The sequence below is a fragment of the Plectropomus leopardus genome, chromosome 12, assembly GCF_026936395.1.
Source record: "Plectropomus leopardus strain MGB_pleo_1.0 chromosome 12, ASM2693639v1, whole genome shotgun sequence".
Taxonomy (NCBI): domain Eukaryota; kingdom Metazoa; phylum Chordata; class Actinopteri; order Perciformes; family Serranidae; genus Plectropomus; species Plectropomus leopardus.
In genome coordinates, this window is record NC_142187.1 from 19,203,343 (window position 1) to 19,224,946 (window position 21,604).

Genomic DNA, 21,604 nt, shown 5'->3' on the forward strand with positions numbered 1-21,604 from the left:
GTGGGAGACACAGGATCTCATAAATCGTCCTCAGCGGTCATAAGGGTTCACTTTAACAAATTCTTCAGGAGCTCTCTCAGCAGAACAGCAGCTGCGGCTCTCGGGGAACAGACTATTACTGGAGCACTCGCAGACCTCTGAGGGCATGGGAAAAACACAGTGGCATTTGATTTGTTCGGTCTGGTTTAATTGAATAATTGAGAGAATAAAAAGTCATTACAGCAAAAGAGAGACAGAAATAATCTCACATGGGCCTTTGGGGAGAATGAATAATAAAATGCTGTAATGTATGCACAGTTCATATAGAGATAAAAGCGTTGCTTGTTCACTGACACAATTACTTTAAGCTTAATTTAAGCCCATTTCTTGTCTGATATCATGACTCTGTTTCAACTAAGTGGAGTGGGCAGATTCAAAGGTCTGGACCCTTTTTCGGTATATATAAATTCTGATAAAAGGTCCCTCCACCACTAGGTGTCCATCTTTCTTCACTTGAGGTATAAATACACATTGTGCTAGCTGACAGTGAGGGGAGACTCTGGCTCCAGAGGATGCTATCCAAGTCACATGCAATTAATGTACGCTGTGATATCCTGCTTAATCCATTCTGATAGCTGACAAACAATTTAGATGATATGATTATTCTCTAATTGGCTGTGCTTCATGGGTGTAGACCCTGATTTGTGGTGATGAGGGTGCAGACAGTGGTGGCTAAGTAAAACCTGATTTATTAGGAGTACAGGGATTTATTAGCAGCATTAGCTTAGCTTGTAACTATAATGACTTTTAATACTGTCAGATTAACCTTATGAAATTTAAAGGGATGGGAATATCAGTGTGTTTGTCCAGCTATGTATGGATTACAGAGGTACAGGGGCCCAAAGTGCCAGGGGCCCCTAAGGCCTTCTCTTGCAAAATGTCACTCAAATTAACACATACTGATCAGGACGAGATTTAAAATGATTACAAAGAGAAAAAAAAAGGACCACATAAGAGATAGAAATGAACTGCAAAGATAAACAAACAGCCAAAAACAACAAAATCAACTCCATGAGACACAAAATTACCTCAGAGACCCAAACTACAACAAAAAAGGAAATTTAAAAAAACACAAGACACAAAAAATGACCACAAAGAGACAAAAAAGGATCACAAAGAGATTCAAATTAACTGCAAAGAGAGAGGAAACTAGCTAAAATGACAAAAATAACTCCATGAGATACAAAAGTTCCTCAAGGAGACCAAAAGACTAAAAAGACCTAAGACAACCTCAGGTAGACATGAAACAACCACAAAGAGACACAAAACTACCACAAAGTCTGTGTCAGGGGCCCTTTGCATACCTGTGCCCAGCCCATTCTTATAATCCGCCCATGGGACTTTTGTGCTCAGGCTCTAATGACTGAGCACAAAGTTTGCAGCGTGAACATACATATAAGTGGCTTCCACAGTACCCTGCAAACTTGACATATTGACCCACAAAAAAGACTACAAAGCAACACAAAACAACCAGAAAAATACAAACTGACCTCAAAGAGACTCAAAATGACAGCAAGCAGGCCCAAACAACTACACAATGACACAAAACAACCACAAGGACACCCAAAATGACTACAAAGAGACGTAAAGCCCATTGTCTCATAATCCGCACAAGTCCACCCCACCACTTTTAGTGTATTACCATGACAACATTTACAGATGTTCATGGTCCCCAGAGGATGAATCTAGGAGGATGATTTCAGTGGGCTGCTGACTTTTCCTCTGGAGCCATAATGAGGTTGACAACCTCATCTATTTTGTCTATTGTTAGATTAGATTATGATTTTGATGATGGTCCAACTTTTCCTCTAACAGCGCTACCATCTTGCACCCACAAGTAGATGCACGTTTCCTTCTGCATCGTGATAGAGTTATTGGGTATACTTCAGTAGAAAGAAAATAAATTCTACTTGAAACTGCTCACAACAACGTCAGTGGATTATCTTGAGTAAAAGAGAAGTAAAGAGACGTTGCTGTTGATTTTTCAAATGTTTTTTTTCTTTCTTTTTTAGTGCTTTGAGCCCCACAAGCTGAGTGCCATCAAGTGCCATTATTTTGGAGAGAAGGCAGACATCTCTATGGCTGATGTCTCCACACTCAGCCACTCACACTAAAACAATCGAGACTGATAGACAGCACTACAGGCAAGAGGACAAATATGTATTTTTTATTTATTTTTTTTAATTTTGGGGTGATTTATCCCTTTTAGATTGGATTTAGATTGTAAAAAAATGCTCAATCTCAAGACATTTTTATGGCAGCAGATTTCCATCGAATGGAAATGGAACAAGGGACTTTGCTCATCATTTTGATACTTTTACCCAAAATTCAGCCCAACATAATTGTTATTCGATGAAACTGTGGGTTTTCTACATTGTAAATAAAGTTCTGTGCCTCTGCAGGAAGTTTGGCTGTTTTGCGCATGAAGTTGTAAAAACAAACTCACTGGCAGGTTAGTGATACCAACTATTTGCTGATTACAAATCTAAAGATTTGTTTGCCTTTTTCTGAGTAATGTTCTTTTAATTTGTATTACTCAGTTACACTCTGAAACTAACACCAAAACAATCTATATTTATATATAGCACAACAGGTAAGCGGAAAAATATATATATTCGTTTTGGGGGTGAAAAATGTCCCTTTGAGAACAGCATCATGGAGCCAGTAGCATGTCTAAACACTCTTGTCTCTTGTCTTGTTTAAAATTATGTAGTCAGATGTAGTAGTGATAGTATAAATTTCATTCAAATTAATGTAATGGTACAACTTGTAAAAATGTGATTTTACCCAATTCTGGAGTGCATTTATTTCTATTTTTTTTTAGTAAGATTACTTTTATGTGTTGAAGTCCTGCATCCAACTGCAATATAAGGAGCCAAATGCTGAATTCAAGAAACAATAGGGAGTAAAATGATAATGGCATAACTCCAGATCTGCAAAAAAAAGTTTCAAGAAATCTTTGAAACCCTGACACACACCATGACCTTATGTGCCTTTGCTCCTGACAGGGAGCAGTGAGGCGGGGGGGTCTTTTTTGACTTTGGCATTAGCAGACACTCAGCAGACAGCGGGAGGAAAGGTAGAGATGCGGTGTCTCAGGAGAGAGAGCCATCACAGCGTGCTATAGTCCCTGATGCCAATTACCGCTGTCACCCATCTGCTTTGGGCATGCAGTGAAACGTGGGATAAGTGACCTACTTTGTGACAGTAGTGTGACTGCAGTGGTTCTCTTCTCATCAACAAACCAAGCGCTCTCTCCCTGAGGATGGGCAGACAGGAATGGTATCATACACACACATGGACTGTGTACACACTGGTCAGATATAAAGATTTTTCAGTTTGAGCAAAATGATTTTACAGAAGAGTCTGAATACAACAATATGGTAAAACCAGTGGAGGAAGGGGGGCAATCCAAACTGTATCAGGTAGAAGACATATTTCTAAAGTCTTTTACATTTTTCTTAACTAAACTACACTTTTGCTCTTATTAGAAACAAAAAGACATTCATTCATTTATTTTCATTCATATTTGGCATCTTGCCATGCATATAGTTTAGGTTTTATCTGCTCAGGTTTTTAGATACCTGTCTCTAAAATGACTTCTGCTATTGTCGTATAGTTGGGGGTAATAGAAGTTTTGATGCACAAGGCATTGGAAAAATTACAATAACAAAAAAAACAAAAACAAAACGAGAACAGCAAAATATCTTATTGTATTATTATCATTATTTGGTTGACTCGTAGAAGTGGTGCAAACAAACTCTATTACAAGTAAAAAATACTACATTTACAATTTTACTTCAGGTACAGACATTTTGGCAAGGGGTTCCCAAATATTTTCACAGACAAAATTTCAAAACTTTTCCATGACTTTTCAAGGACCCTTAATTATTTTTTTATTTCAGTAAAAGCGACTCTTTAACATATCACCCTTGTTGTATTGTCTTCCAATTATAATTTAAAAAAAAGAAATGTAGAGATTGAATTCTCAGATAAATACTTGGTGACAAGTTTTTCTACTTAATCACAGACGTCACCAATATGGCACCAAACAACATAAAACACTCACCTTTGATCCGGGCTTTGGCCTCCCGTGTGATGGAAGTGCAGAAGGCGGTGCAAACAGCGGTCTCAGTGTAGCTTTGGCGTGCAGCTGTGAGCATTTCTATCTCATCTGTGTGATCACTGATCCAAGGGCAGGAGCCGTGCCAATGTTCCCACAATCTATTGCAGGATGTTTATGCTGGAGAACAAACAGCATTAATCTTCATGATGAGGAGAGCAGATAGACACGGTATTTTTATTAGGTCTATGACCGCAGATGGTGTGTCCCTCTCCTCTTTCTCCATTTTTAGTTTTCCTGAAATATATACCAACACACACACACACACCCACACACACCCACACACCCACACACACACACACACACACACACACACAAATCAGGGAATTGATCCAGCTCTTAGCTTTGGGTTATTATTGGGTTTTTTCCTCAGCTAGTGTTCCTCAAGAAGGAACACAGTGTGTATATAGTATACAATGTGTGTGTGTGTGTGTGTGTGCATGTGCGTGTGCACGTACAAGTTCAGCAGCACTTGGTCTGCTTGAGGGGAGAAATGGGGAGGGGGTGAGTGACTCAGCATCGTGATTCATTTATAATTGGAGGCAGTGCTTCAAGAGCACACACCCACACACATACATACACACGCACGCACACATGCGCACGCACACACACACACACACACACACACACACACACACACACACACACATACACACGCACACACACACATAGACACACAGACACACACACACATTTCTTAGGGGTGGGTGCCCTTGTCAGAGATGATGGGACTGATTGAGTGAGCCTGATCATTAAGAACTACTTCCTGCTAAAGAGGCAGAGATGGAAAAAAAAAGAGGACAGAGGAGAAGAATTCACAGCATGTGCACCCAGAAAGATCAATTGAACCAAACAACGGAGGACCAAATGAGGAGTCATTGTACTTGAGCACACTGGGATCAACCTCATGTACGAGACAGTGCATTATGAGGAGACAGAGAGGTGTCCAGTTGCTATAAGACATGTATGTTTCTTTCCCTAAATAGTGCACATGAGGCAGCACCATGTGGGGCAGCAGGTCAGATTTTTCCTCACAGCCCCCAACTGTGTCGCTGGCTGATGACGTCATGTGAAATCCCTCCATGAATCAACGTCTCTGCTCGTTGACAGCTGAAGGCTGCGGTTTGTTGGGCAGCGGGAGCTTTGTGAGTCATCCCCGGGGAATTACATTTAGTAGAGTGGCAGATTTATGATCTCTAGTGTATTATGTAGCCTTACACACCGAGTGTGGATCCACAGGAGAGAAAAATCAGAATTGGATAAAGATAATTAGTTCTCTGAAAGCTTTTTGCCATGCAGCCAACATGCACGTTTTCTTAGTAAACTGGTGGTTGACAGAAAAGCTCTTTGGACTCAGTAAAATGTTTTACAGGGGGGTTATATGGGCCATGTTTCTGTGGGAAGCCAGCCAGCCGGCTTCACTTTGACTACAGCCGCCCTGCGTCTTATCCCCACAGGAAATCCAAGAGTCTTTCCAACGGCACTGATCTCAAAGAGTGTCAGCTGGTCATTTTCACCAGTCAGCTATGCACACTGGCTGCTAAAACAGAGGGACGCCACTTCAGTGGAAAGGTTATTACAGGTCAGCTGGCCCAAGTTGTTTAAACAGGTTTGGTCCAATAATAGGCTTTCTGTCAGCTTATTATTTCAGCTTTTTATAATACACCATATGCTGTAAGGACAGGATCTGTAAGTAACAAAGGCTGCAACCAAAAAAGGCAAAGGAGAACGATGTCATTTCAAATGTAGCTAATGCATAAATAATACTGCCTCTGTCCGTGGTGCTGAAACGAGCCATTCACATATCTGCTGACACGCAAGCAGGGCCATGTCAAATGTTTCTGTATTTTTTAGTATCTCTATTGTTTCTTGATTTTTTTAGTATATACTCCTCTTAGCCATACAATTATGCATCTGTTTTTGTACTTTCTTTTTCTGCTGTGACATTCAAAGGAGCACTCCAGTATTTCATTTTCGTAAAGTTGGGGCCTTATAAGAGAAACTTTTTTTTAATGGTTAAAGTTAAAGAAGCAAAGGCTGAGATCTCCTGAGTTTTAGTCTGTATCCTACAATGCCCATTATGCAAGCAACTTTTTACACTAATTTGAGAATATGACATCAGGGTACTTTATATAAAGTATTTTTTATCTTATGTGCATAAATGTTACCTTATCTTATTTTACAGTCTTATATGACAGCAACTGCTGTTTTTGACTCTGTTACAGCCTACACATGCGAGCACACAGCACTACTTCAGTGGTACTACAAGTACTCAGATCCTTTACTTAATCGGGTCTGGTAAAAGCAAATGCCCCACATTCCTCATTTTACCAGAGTAAAATGTTTAGTCTATTGAGTCTGTTTATGACTCAACTTAAAGTAGCTGTATGCAACATTCAGAACAATAATAGAGCAGCAAATAGCTATATGTAAATATATAGGGCTGTAATGGCATCTAAGAATGAAGCCACACTAGATAATACCTCTCTTTCGGTTGTAATCTGATGGCAGTCCAGCTGTGCATGCATGTTATCCTACTGGCTAGCTCATTGTCGGCACTTTGCTTTGCTCTCACACAGTGATTACTGCTGATACAAGGACAGTGTCCTTACAGAAGCAGAGTGCCAACCCTCTGGTTACCTTATGGTTAACATCGTTAGCTCTGTCAGCACTGTTGCCATTGTTAGCACTGTTTATGGATTAAGCACTGTTAGCGGCTAGCCGTCAGCTCAGCCACCTTGATGCTAAGATTCATGTGCAGACAACAGTGGGCTTGATGGCAATTTTTAAAGTGGCCAGATGTGGAGTTACAATGTCCAGGTCTGTCACAAGACTTTTTCCCCATAGACTTAAAGTGGGAAAGAGATGTCTTTAAATCAGTGGATACAGTTTCGAGCATCACAACCCCAAAAAATGAATCATTTTACTATTGGTATTTGATCTCCTCAGTCTGATAACATTTGGAAAGTCTAGAAAAGCCACAAGATTATTACATTTTTTTTTATCCCCATTGAAGTTAGCAGAGTGCTAAAGCCACTCTGCCGGTATAAGTCTCTATGTGCTTCCACTATGGATTCCACAATGCAGAAGATCTGGGTAATTTCATACCAAGGAAATTGAGCTTTCTTTTGGCTTCATGCGTCACTGTGCAGCTTTCAAAGGAATGAACAAGGCCTTGGCTCCTACACTGTATCCTGTTCTAGTCACACGTCCATGGAAAAGACTACTGGAATTGCAATGCCAGGCAACAGTTTGTCCATGTTAACATCCTGTCACATGATGTCATTCACATCCACTGCAGAACATTTCAACTGAAAATGCAACTGGAAATTACATAGAGCTACTTTATTAGCCTAATCCTACATCTTGGAAATTACACTCTATATGCCCTATTATCAGATAATGTTCTATAATTAGAAATATAATGCAAAGATAGCCATTCTTCTTCTTCTTTTTGTTTTACCATACACGTGTTTCTAAAGAATGGTGAAGGAAAGCCTCAAACCTGCCTCAGTGTGTGTCCTTCATTTATGCAATTTCATCTCTCGCCTGTTGAGGTCACTCTTGCTCCTCTACCACTCGGAGTCCCCTACCAAACACACGCCCGCGCGCGCGCGCGCTTCAAACCCGGATGGATGACTTCACCGTTCTGCCTGGGTTTCCTTTATGATCCCGGGATCTCCCACTTCCCTCACCAGACATCAGCCAGCAACACAGGCGAACACAACTCTCCCTCTCTCACTCACCGCTGTCTCTACCTGCAGCTGCAACACATCCAGAGACCACAGAGAGACCACCGACAACAGCCGGACCTCAGACGCTGGTGGCCCCTCATCCACACCGATAACACTCAGAGAGGATCCCAATAGGAGAAACTGTGCAGCCTGCACAAAAACAAAAACCGGAATCTACGGCTTTATTGAGCACATAAAGCCACCGAGGAAGACTTTAAACTTCTTTTTATCTCCGCTGGTGACCCTTCTCCGTCGTGCCACAATGTCCGAGGTGCTGCCATACAACGAGGGGAAAATGAGCGGCTACGGTGCGGACAGCGAGGTCAGTCAGATGTCCTTTAGCTGCGGACTGCAGGACACAAACGCCTTTTTCGCTGCGTCGCAGGCGAAAAGACCCCCAAAGCTTGGACAGATCGGCAGAGCCAAGCGAGGTAAAGGATGGTTAAATAAAAGATTGACACTTAGGCATGTTGTCATTATAAAACGTGACCAGAATTAGGCAATAGTCTATATGGGAAAAAATATGCAAAATACATAAGGATTTATAGTGAGATTAGTGTGATGCTCTATTGCAATTCATTATGTATCTACAATATTTTGCACAATTTTGCTGTTTGAAAATGCACCACAGGATGGATACTTCTTTGTAGTCTGTGGTTGACATTCAAATTGTTTACATACATGCACCAGACATCATCAACATGTAAGGACACACCCCACCATCACCATAAAACAATAACCATAAGGATAAATCGCCTGGCTCGTCGCCATTAACGGGAATGAGTTGTTTTTACCGTGCGCGTACTCGAGGTCGGGGATTTGCAATGCTTTATTTATTTGTTCACCTGCAACTGCGCTACAGTCACATTTTCTCTCACTTGTTATTTAAAGCGCCATAACTCCACTATAGTCAATAAATAAGATTACACTGACCTTATAATAAAAACAACACTATTGATTTTTATAGAAATGCCATTCTCTGCTGTCATGGTTTTTAGTTTAGTTTTAATTTACTTATTTGTAAATAAAAAAGGGATATAAAACAATTTACACATGCAGGTGAGGTAGAAACCCATAATGGGCTTCTCTAAAGAATAAAGTATACAAAAATGTAAAACACACAAACCGATGCAAAGTAAAATATCAGTATAAATACATATCTTCGACCCAATCATCACTACTGAAAAGAAATAACAAATAAATCAGTAGGCTACTGTGCAGAAACGCAGCACCCACATCAGTCTGAGCTAACATCCTCTCCCCCTCTTCCTCCACAGTGGTCATCGAGGACGACCGAATAGACGAGGTCCTGAAGGGGATGACAGACAAGTCTTCACCCGGCGTTTAAACGTGAGCGATGCCTTGCAAGACTTTTTTAATTTTGATCACCGATTTGAAGCACTTGTCGGCTGTGCATGTTCGAGGATTGCGGGAGAAAAAACGACGGCACGAAGCGAGGATGGTGTGACTGACGAAAGGCAAAAGAAAAGGGGGGAAATGGAGAAAGGAAGAGAAATGTCGAAGAAAGAAATGAAGAGAGAAAGAGAGAGAGAGAGAGAGAGAGAGACTCTGGAAAAGACCAAGATTTATCATGGGATTGCTGGCAATTCTCCAAACGAATCCCGATTTTAACTACTGCTACGCAGCAAGATGTTGAGATGGCGGACTCCGCTGTGTCTCAACCTCTGCTGACTTTAATGATGGATGAACTTGTCATTACTTCACGACCATCTCTTTTTTTCCTTTCCAACAGCGCTGTAAGCAACAAAATACTGCAACTGGAGGCTGAAGCTAAATCCCAGCCCCATTTCAATAAGTTGTACAGTACAGTAGGTAGGCTAAGCTCTCAGACGTCCCCCTTCCTCCCCCTCCTTTAGGCTTTGCTTTGTTGATTCAGTCAGCGACGGTGCATTAAAGGGAGCTGTCCTTTCAGCACTGGTTCAATGCATTCCTGTTGCTGCTAACGCTTTTCTAAAAACAGACCAACCAAACTCTTGAGTCTGCTAAATAGAGGAGACCCATTGTATGTAAAAAAGAACCCATATATCCGAGGATGGTGCAATGTTAATATTTTCTGTAGTTGTTTTTGGCCCTTAAAGAGCATTAGGCCACTGATAAAACCAGGCTACATTTATGTATCAGTGGTTTAAAGGTGCAGCGTGGCACCTCCATGTAGCTGATTTAAACCTGCACATATCTTTTGGTTTTTTGCCCCCTCTCTTTTTCTTTTATTTTGTATTTTCAAATATCTACAGAGACCAGCACAGATATGGAGATCATAGTAAATATTTAAAATAAAAGTCATGAAATTGATGGGAAAAATTACGCTTTCCATAAATTTGGTTATTTTAATTTCAGCAAATGATTCGTGTTTCGTCCTCTATGAGTTTTTTTCTCCATCTATTTGCATGAACTTTCACTCCGGTGCCAACGCAGGTGCCACTACTCTTACCCTGGCACGCTTCTTTTTAACAAAAGTCATATTTGTATTTTTATATCTAAATATTTGTTATTTAAATGATATGCTAGTCTATCGTCTTACAATTCATCAACAGAAATATTTCTACTACAGAGAGGATATACAGAATGAGACTAGGCTTCAATGGAGACGAAGCTGAGATTTTGGGATGGACTGGTCTCATTCTATATCAGAGGTCGGGTGTTTTTTAAAGACTAACTGAATGTGTCTGGGGTTTTTGCACACATCAATGTTAAACTATTATTAAGAAATCGTATACTGTGACTTGAGCTTCGTTGATGAATTTGTTAGAAAATGGCAGTTTTAGAGTATATTGCACTGTTTACGAGTATCCTCAAATAACACGTGGTTATTTGACCGATTTTTGACATTACAGTTTTTTGTTTTTTAATTTTGTTTATTTTGTACCATTATTTTAAAGAAACTGGATATGGTTTGTTGTGCATGAAACCTTAATATTTTCAATAATGAAACATTGTTTTATGAAGCAAAAAAGCAACAAAAATGTCATGACATTCTAAGAATGAGTCATTGTATATTATGATGCCATTTTCACTGTATTTGGTGAATTAATAAATGGTGAAAGAACATGGAAATGTGATTCGTTGGTTTCAGTTTTGTCCCAAGTCAATGGAAGACGACAAACAATAGGACCGGCATCAGAGTTGCCTGTGAATAAAAGTCAGGAAGGAAAAAAACAGAGTACATTTCCTGAGCACAATGAAAATTAAAAACAAAAAAAAGATCTTTTTTAAGAAGCAACAGAAATGAGCTGCATTGGCAGCATCAGAAATCAAAAGTCTTCCCATGTCTTTGTAGTCTTTGGAGTCTGTAGCGATGACCCCAGTGACAGTAAATACTGATCCTTAATTAAGGAGCAGGGAAGAAACAGAGATCCATCTGTTAAACTGTTAAACAGCTCTATGCCGGCCCACACAAGTGAATTTATCAAGACACAGACCCCTAGGGAGCCACGACTGGCCACATGATCATCTATCAAAGTCTACAGTGTTCTCATACTGTAGCTCTCACACCAAGTATGATCAGGCCTTTAAACACTCGTTGAGGCAGGTGCACCAAGAAAAGATCATGCACAAAAACCTAAAAAACCAGCATGTTCTGTGGTTTATTAGTGTTTCAATCATTTTTTTGTCCAACGTACCCCCACACAATGACAGAAACTGGACATTTCAACCATTTCTCCATTCCATTTGTTGGATTTGCTTGTTAGTTTTCACATAATTTTGACCACATAACATTGCTATGAAGGATTTAACCAAATTGTTCGATGGGAAACCTACTAAACTAACTAACCTACAGAAGAGGGACAAAGTGTGCGCACATCGAGGCAAAAATAATAATTAACTGCAAGGCACAAATACTACACATGGCTGGGCTCCAATTGAATAGTTTGTTCTCCTTTTCTCTAGAAATTAACTACTTAATTGAAGCCCAACAGGTAGATAGATAAGTATTTATTAGTCTGTGTGGAAATTCATCGTGTACCATACAGCAATTACCAGATAAATTAAGACCTATATAGCAGTGACAGCACAACAACAGCACCAAAAACAAAGATAAAAATCAGGCTGCCTTGCATTATCATATACTGCTTCTCAACATATCATTACAGTGCCCTACATATCATACATACATCATATTAAAATGCTCATATACACTAAATAGGGGATGTGAAAGCCCTCCAGTACTCGCCTAATGGGAATTGTATGATAAGTTTAAAGAAAAGGCTGGCAGTAGTCTATAAACATATTTTGTTATTGTCAACAAATCCAAGGAAAACACTAAACCAAACAATGTGTTCATCCGCTTTTCAATACTTCCTGACTTCCTGTTTGTGGATCTCAGCCTCAAGCCCATTGTTTCCTGCTGAAGACGTTAATCTTTAAAGGGAAACTCTCCACTCAGGAGTCACAGGTCATTGTTGTCATATTCTGCAATCTCACTGGACAAACTGACAGAAGTGGGGCATGTCCGAATTTAAGTCAAGAATAGCAAGTCCAGGGTCAAGTCCAAGTTTTAAACTTTGAGTTTCAAGTGTGAAACAAGTCGTTAAGTGCTCTTTAAGAAATGTAGTGCCCTTTTAACAACAGAGTAATAATTGATTCAGTATATTATGTTTACAAGTATCATAAATTCATTATAAAATGTATCTGTTAAAAAAGGTTTGTTAAAAAACAATAGTCACAGAACTTAACCATATTAAGTCTTTCATAGCATTTATCACCGTTAACCAGTATCACAACAGAATTATTATTTTTTTTTCTATGTTGTATCAAGTATTTCCAAGTCAAAAGGCTCAAGTCCTAGTGAAGTCACAAGTCACAGGTGTTAAAGGCCAAGTTAAGCTGCAAGTCATTTTTGATTTGGTCAAATCGTGGCTAAAGTCATCAAATTGTTTGACTTAAATCCTCACCTCTGCACATTGACATTCATTTATTTATCTTATGCAGTGAAAAATACTAGTCAGTGGAACAAAAAGTTAAAATGGTCTCCACAAAGGAGCAATAGAAGAGGACTAATATGTCTGTCTACTCTGAATTGTCTAAGTTTGCACATAAAATACAGAAAACAGTGTGCAAACTCACATACAGTGCCTGTAGTTCGGTCTCTGTGACAGTGAATAAATATACTTAAGATCACAGCCACTAATCCTATTTTCTCCTAAACACAAAAATGTGGATATATCTTTATTTTTTTTTAATCAAAACACAATTTCAACATCATTCATATTAGCTAAGTACCCTGGGGTAACTGCAGAGGAACCCCCTAAGGTGCACGTACCCTGTCTGAGAAGCATTAATTTATTACGTCAGCAGATTTGTGAAATTGGGTGAAACTATCAGGTGGAAGAAAAGGTGAAGAATACTGTACTACACTGTTTGCCAACAGTGTCACTCAGGAAATTGTGTGAGGTGACCCGACCCCTCCCCCTTCCACCTCCGGTAGACAAACATGCACAGCACTGATAACTCAATTCATTTCCTCATAATCTCACGACGAAATGTTCCTGGAAACTACGCCACAGATTCGTTTTTTACGTTTGGAAGAACATGTACAGTTTCAGGACTCATCTGTAAAAAGCTATGTGTCCTGACAACAATGCTTCAACACTGATCCTTATATGACTCTGAAATGCACTTCACTCTAATAACAGAAGCGCAACAAAGCGTCATCAGTGTAACCGACCACATTCCCATCAGAGGGATTATTGACTGTCCTGATAACATCAGCACTGCACTGAATGAACACATAGTGCTATCGATCATGTTGTTGTTGTGGATGCCGTGTGTGTGTGTGTGTGTGTGTATGTGACTGTCTGCAGTCATGGACAATTACACTTTTCACAGTAATGGGTAGCCCTGGAAGGCCGGAACCGGACAGACATATTTGGGCAAATATTGACTGGTATCAGTGCAGCTCCGCCACACCTCTCTCCCTGACACAGTGTGGCTGTCAACATGTGACTGCTAAAGTAATTCATTCAAGTCCTGCCACCGGTGGTGCTACAGCATCCAGAAATTCCACAAAATATTCTTGAATCGAAATATGTTGAGACATTTTTGGACAATAGGTGTAAAGGATGATAATGGTGTTATTTTATCTTTTTAATCGTGATCAAAAAATACACTAAAAGAATTCAAAAAAGGATTCATCCTGATAACAAATATAAAACAAGTATATAACAAGTATGCTCCATTGTTGTCCACTATTAAAAAACACTATTGCAGTCTTAGGCACGACGCAGAGTGAAGTGCCTGGATACGTCCAGTTCCTGACTGATTGAGCTGCAATTGAAGCCATCGTAAAATACTACTCCTAACACACAGCTGTGACAATATTACTGTGTCAATTAACCGTTGTTTCAAAATGGCAGGTTTTGTTGTGGATTTTGAGTTCCTAAGCGCTGTTTCAAAATCCATAGCCAGACTGTTCTCTGCGCACCAGGTCTGAAAACAGCAAACAGACAACACAGTTTGTTTATTGGTCCCACTTTTATTTCATTGAGTCAACTCTCTAGGGTATCCTCTTCCTCTATCCTGTCCATCCCTTTCACCCTCTTCTTAGCCCACCCAGTAAATCAAAATTCACAAGAAAATCTGATGGTTGATTGACAAAGTAATTCTTTTGTAATGTGGCCACAGCATGAAATTGATATCAAACTCTAAAAATCCAAAAACGCTTTGGCTATGTTTTAGTTGGATATAGTACAACTAAAAAAAATTTCAATAAATTGTGAACGACAATAATTCAAAGATAAAAAGAAATGGATGTATCCTTTAAATTCTAATGTAAGACATCTGACTGGAACATCTACAACAGCTCTCTGATGAGACGACTTAAGTTCAATCATCATTTGGCAAATTCCAGGGTCAGAGGTTAGTTGACTGAGCGGCGGAGCTGTAGATGTACCCTTCGTGGCTCTGTGTCCTGACCTAGCAGATGGGCTGGGATTGCAGGCCATGCTGGGGTCAACACAAACATGTTGTAGATGCCTCCCCAGTGAAAAGTATGTAACCACACAGAAAGACTGGATGGAAAAACAAGCATGACAGACATATACACATCTGTGTACGAAACAAACAAAACGCTAAAGCAGACAACAGTAACTGTTAAGTGCCACTGCACTGTTATCTCCCACATACACTAACGCACAGCTCACAGCAACACTCAGCTCGAGGTTCAAATTGAGCATGTGCAGTGAGGACAAAGAGCTTTGATCTGATTCCACTTTGGCCCCGTCCTGAGTGGACGTCCATTAATATTCCTCCTCCAGTTACATAAGCCAGCCATACAGTATAATATGCCATTATGCTGCCCCAAGGGAGATGGAAAGATATACAGTGCTGTTGAAAGCAGCCGTAGCTTTCAGTGATTTTTCTTAGTGCTCTACATCTAATGCAGATTGGTTTCCACTGACAAGGATAACTGGTGATTCCCTCCATTCTATCTATGGCAGTCAGTAGCAACTGGATTAAGAAATACACCACTCAGAAAATGATCATTCGTATATCAATTACTCACCCACTGTTACGTTAAATCCATGAGGAAAACGTTGTTTTCCTCGCATGTCTTGTCTATAAAATGTAGATACATTTTGGCAATTTATGTCTTCGTGGGTGGGTTAACAACTTAATCTTAGAGTCAGATATTTGTCTTCGTTGCCAGGCAGTAATGCTGATTTTATACTATAAATTACTGTGCTTAACCATAAAAAAGGTGTTGACGTCTGCTATATATATTTTAGCCTATTGAACTGTGCACCAGTAAACAGCTTTCATAGAAAATGATGAGGGCCTGCCTTCAAATCTGTATCCGGTTTTCTTCTTTATACATCCATGCTCATGGCAAATGGGATAGCTGAGCTAGTGTAACCACCTGACCATTTGAGGTATTGGCCATGTGAACGATTCATATATTAATAGAATATCATTGAACTGTGTTATATAAAGTTGAAGGTATGTTTGGAATGACAGGAACCTTAAATGTGGTTTTCAAAATAATATATGAATATAGTAATTTTATTTTAATATATACGCACAATGGATGTTAATTCAGTCGTATTTTGATAAGAGGTTGCCTTCCTACCAAACAGCAACTTCAGGGACTGAAAAATGAAGCCACCACAGCAGTGCCAAAAACTGCAATTCCTCTAATGGCCACTTGAAGCTGTCTCCAAAACAGACTCAATCCCCCTAGACCCCCCATATTAACATCAGAAATAAACATAGCCATTTTTTAACATTCATGATAACTATACAGGGGGTGAATGTTTTTAGAATTCGCTCATTTACATTTTATTAAAGCTCAAAGTTACGCAGAATTAAGGTCGGGCCACTTTGAGTGACAGACTGTCTGCCAATAGATTCTTCAGCTTCTCAGCCAGACCCACCCCTCTCTCCTCCACAGTGCCAGCCTGTCACCCAAATATGGTCACTTATGGTGATGGCTGTAATGCCAAACTCAAGGCTTCAAAACAGGAGTCCACAAACTAACAGGTGATGTCATGATGTCCATAATTTTCTTTGCTCACTTATAATTTTAGCATTTGCCTTTGTTTCACCCTCTAAATAAGCTAATACACTGTTTTTATTACCGACAGGACAAAACTACAAAAACAGGACCTTGGTTGTAATAAACCAGAATGTCCCTTTAAGAATCTCTGCTGACTTGTTGAGTGTAGCTGCAGTAAAAGCAGACAGTTCAATGGGGTACAAACAGGCAGCAATGCTGTGTCGTGATTCAATTTTAAACACAAAGACACATACAATGTGGCAGATAAAACCCAGAGATGTTTGGTTAAAGCATGCAGTAGACCTTTTGAATTGTATGAGCCCTCACATAACACCCACACACCAAAGCACTCAGGGCCAATTGATGTAGACAGAGAGGGCAGGATGGTGGTGAGAAGAGTGACTGAGAGTGAAAGAGAGACAAAAAGACACAGAGAAAGGCATTGAGCATGCAGTAGATTAGTGTTGTTGCTGCCCTTGGGCAACAGAGCATGGAGGACAATTAGCGGCAGGAGAGAAATTCTGGCTCCACTACATCTCACATAAATACACAGTGCTCTATATTAAATCATTGCCACAGACACCTGGATGACTCAGGTGATCAGCTGAAGAGACAAAAAAACTGCACATGAGACAAAAAGGTTTGAAAATGATGACTAAACCTCTCCTGTGTGAGGCCTGCGCCCTGCTCTGCGGTTATATAACTTAAGTCCAGGCAAGTTAAATCTCATTGTCACTGGGGTCTCAGCCATTGCAGATCAGTCAGTCTGACCGAGGGAGCTGTAAACCGAATTTACCAAAAATTTGTCGTCTGAGTTTCAGTGTATTTATATATTGACAGTGCAGAAATTGAAAACTTAACTAAGTGTAACTGAGGAAAAAGGGGGTAAACTGCATCATGGTTTGTGGGAAAGTAGAGCAAAACTCTCTCGGTGTGCCCAACCTCCACCCATCCTCACTGAGTGTTGAATCCATCAAATGTTTTTATGTCCCAGTGCTGCAGCCGAGCTGCTCTGCACCCCCTAAGCTTCTATTGTCAATATCAAACCTACTGCCACTTACATAAGCACCCTCCTGTCATCCATCCTGCCATGCCAAATAGGTGCCAGGCTGTTCAGGTAGTCAGGGCATTGCACCCAATTGTCACCATGGAAACCAGATAATAGCCAATGAGGTTTACCCAGAGACAATGCAAGGGTCTGCAGGGGGGAAGATACAGAGTGGGTGAGATTGAGGCCATCACTGTCTGATACTGATACATTTCAATATGTGCAACTGTGTGTGTGTGTGTGTGTGTGTGTGTGTGTGTGTGTGTGTGTGTGTGTATTTCTGAGTGTTAGTATATATAACAGGAGAATATCTGAAAGCAGTAGTTTATCATATCAAAGCAACAGTTACTGTGGTAATGTCAAAACATTTTTTAGTTCTTGTTCAGTATGAAAAACACTCAGAGATGAACATTTGATTTTATTTTTTATGCTTCAGTGCACAACAAATTGAGATTAAAGTTTTATTTTGGAAACACTTCCTTATAAAAACAATCTCACCACAAAACTACATACTTGATGTGCTCAGGGCCCTGACACACTGAGCCAACGGTCATTCATTGGTCGATGTCAGGATGTCAGTAGGCGTCTGTCAACTTTGTTTTGGCAGTGTGTCCCACACCATTGGCCCCCATCAGCCATCGGTGGCTTTTTTTTTTTTCCTTGGGAGATTCAACATGTTAATTTGGAGACAGCGAAGCCCATTTGTGAATGAAATACCTCTGACTGGCAGTTAAGCTCAGCATACAAGAAGAGCTGTTAGAAACACAGTAATGATTTGCTAAAAACAATCAGCACTGTTTGTTGGTCTCGAACGGTGGTCTGCAGCTCTGCAGGCATCTAGTCTAGGAGACATGCCATGTTCGGATCGACCCCTTGCTCCTCCCCAGGTCCAACTTCTCATCCAATTGCGGTCACCTCAGGTCCCATCTAATTCAAGAAAACCAAGATTGCTGCGGCCAAAATGCCAAACTTTAGGCTTCAAAGCAGGAGTCCATAAACCAATGTGTGATTGCTAAGGGAGACTGTGTGACACGACCAAAAGCTACAGCACTTACTAAGTAGATCTTGTGGTCTAGCTAAAGAAAAGTGAAACAAACTACAACGTTACTCCGGCAGAAAATCGTAGAAGGAAAGATGAGCCATCTGAAAAATCACACACCTTTTTTTCCAAGTCTTAAAAATAGGCTGTAATTAGATCTCAGTGGAGAATTAAAAATAAATGATTTCTACTTTATCAATGTGGTCCCCCCTCCAGTCACCAGCCTCGCTGCCTGTCTGCATGCCTGGCTCGCTCTCTCGCTCTCCTTCAAGTCTAAATTTAAGCAGCAGAGAGCTCAGGACCAGAATCGTCTCATGTTTCCTCTACAAATAACACGCAGGGGTGGGCTTCTTCTATGTACATGTGCATGTGCCCACACCGCGTTCTTGACAGGTGTGTAACACACTGCATATCTCCATTAGCAGCTTTTGTCTGGAATCTAAAGCAGACATGGGACGGACGCAGACAACCCCAACAGAAGTGGAGACTCTGACTGACATATTAATAGACTTTAACACCGACTTTACATGCAGGCCGGTGCTGCCGTTATGTACCGTGTCTAGACATGCCAGTTTGTCTTGCAAATTGCGTAACACTGGCAGTCTTGTGCTGCACCACAGAGCCAGAGGCTGTTGAATCTTTCTGATTTACAGGCAGACAGAACAGTTAAGGACACTGGGATGTGAAATTGGTTTATAAAAGATAAAAGTTTCCATTATGAACTGTGCTGGAACAGAAGCTGATAGTAGCAGCTTTGGAGAATTATGACAGACAGAAACATGAGTCATGGTTAACATGACAATAGATCATCCCATAGCAAATCACAATTAAACTGACTGTATAAACAATAAAAACATAAGAATATACAGAAATCAATGTTTATGTTGTTTATGTTTATGTAAGGGTAACCTGATTGACAACAGGGACACTATAAAAGAGGAGACTTCAAGCAAAAGATTGATTGATGGTGCCCTGTATTTTGGAGGTTAGCTTTTCTGTATCTGTTGTGACATGAAGAGATAAGTGGCGGGGAACGGGCCAAGGTCAGTTTGGGTAGTCTATGCATTTTCATACACGTAGATGACTAGTTGTCAGAAACACTGGGTTTATAGGATGGTCCCACAACCTGGTTTTCAACTCCTAAACTGCCAGCAATTGATCAGTAGATCTTGACAACAGATACTTTGGGCAGAGCAATCCTTGAGCAGCAGTATTAGACGCAGGCAGCAGCATTTTTGATACTCTGAGCCACTACTGTGGTATTTAGGAGCGAGAAAGTACACATATAGTGAGTGGGAGGGAAACTGGATGGGTCAAACAAACTCCGGACTTTCACCTGAGAGACTACTGTTTAAGTCAGGTGTAAAACCAAAAGTAAGCTGAATTATTTTGTTAAAAACACAGTGTGCTAGTATGTGATGCATAGTATTCTAGTGATGCATTATGTTACAAACATACTTATTTTAATTCAAACCATGATGTTTTTGTCTAAACCCTTACACTCAACATGTGCCAGAATCTACATTCCCTTTGAAAATATTAGTTTATTTTTTTTAATTTAATAGCTTTTGTTTCATTGGTAATTTCTTTTATGTGGCCAGTTCTCCCCATGATTAGACAATGTTTTTGCCTATTTAAATGTTGTAAAAAGTCTGTACAAGTGAATACGTACAGACAAAAATTGGTTGCCAATTTCTGAAAATGGTTGGCAATTTCATCCTGGCAACTATTACTGCCAAGCTGTGTTCTTATTTGAATTTACAGGATATTTAACCCGATATAAATCGCCTTTCATGACAGAGAATGATATCTGGGTTTCTGCAGATCTTTAGAAATTCTTACAAGGCATTATTTTCTTAATATAAAGTAAGGCCAAAATTGGTATAAAGTCTTAAATGAATATTTGAAAAGTCTTAAAAATGAAAAGATATGGAGAGTAGGGTTCTATGAATTGTTGTTTTCTGACAGAAAACTCCATGGCCTGAAACAGGTACAAGGCAAAGCGTATGAGGCACGCTGTAATTTATGAAAAAGTTTTTCAAACTTGGCACGATGGGAATCAAGGCAGTGAAAACCAACATGCAGAGTGACCCAATCCCCAGTTAACGGCATGTATTTCCCCTGATTTGTTCTCACCTTGTCTCAGGCGGGAGACAGAGTTTTATGATAGTCTAGATTTTATGATTTATGATAAACATTTGGGTAAAGGTGGTGCCAAACTTAAGTAATTGATGTTGGTTCATGTTTGGCATTAAATTTAATTCTGAGTGGCATTTAAAAAGTCTCAAAACTTAAATTTTACTGTAGAAAACCTGTGATATAGATCATGATAAAAAAGTACATAGTGGTTTATTCTAACAAATTAAAAGTTATAACAGTAAAAAGTAATTTGGAGCAATAGAGTTTTTAAAGTTTAAAAGTTTTTGTTTGTATGTTAGGGTGGAAAAGTTCAAATTTCGGAGGTCATTATCTCAGTATAAAACTAACTTATAAATGTCAGAGTTAATATATTCCTAAGAATTCCTTGAATTCTTAGAAATATAATGTATAATATACGTTATATTAACGTATTATATTACGTTAATATAAGACAGGAAGTCTTCTTTTATATCATCCTCATCTTGTGTTGTGGCGACCTCGGTGGCTGGTGATTTTGTGTCTTCCAGTACCTCTTTCTCCAGAGCTGCATCCTCTGGGCTAAGCTCTTCTCCTTTGGTCATTACAAGCACAAAATACTCAAAGCCTTCTCCATAACTGTAATTTTTGATGGACCAGTTGTACTCAGTGCGAGCATAGAGGCGTTTCCTGAAGAAGGGTTGGGCGAAGGTCACAGAGACAAACCGTCCTCCAGGCTTCAGGCAGCGGCTAATCTGGGAGAAGAATAAAGAAAGAGGAGAGGAAGAGTGTTAGAAGATGTTACCGCCAATATTGACCCACTGTAATTCCCACCATGAACACCAGCAAACAAGGAAACTAAAAAAATGAAAGGTCATGAGTCAGTGACAGCGCTCCAGGAGCCAGACTTCGGTGTAAATTCTACTGCAGTCAATGGGGCCAGCACAGCAAATAACACTATAACCCATCATATTTTAGTTGTTTTAAATTTGAT

At 39.9% G+C, this 21,604-nt stretch overlaps 2 protein-coding genes across 2 annotated transcripts in view; one reads left to right on the forward strand and one right to left on the reverse strand.

Annotated features, from left to right (window-relative positions):
* Positions 1-7,834: 7,834 nt before the first annotated feature.
* On the forward strand, positions 7,835-10,971 carry camk2n2a (calcium/calmodulin-dependent protein kinase II inhibitor 2a). Its single transcript, XM_042498549.2, has 2 exons — positions 7,835-8,327; positions 9,174-10,971. The coding sequence occupies exons 1-2, from the start codon at positions 8,159-8,161 to the stop codon at positions 9,242-9,244; spliced, it is 240 nt and encodes a 79-aa protein (XP_042354483.2). The 5' UTR covers positions 7,835-8,158; the 3' UTR covers positions 9,245-10,971.
* A 6,890-nt stretch (positions 10,972-17,861) lies between these two features.
* Positions 17,862-21,604, reverse strand: part of ece2a (endothelin converting enzyme 2a) — a 92,524-nt gene continuing 88,781 nt past the window's right edge. The window contains exon 4 of the mRNA XM_042496974.2: positions 17,862-21,365. Coding sequence (XP_042352908.1) covers positions 21,066-21,365 — 300 coding nt within the window. The 3' untranslated portion in view covers positions 17,862-21,065. The remainder of the gene's footprint in view (positions 21,366-21,604) is intronic.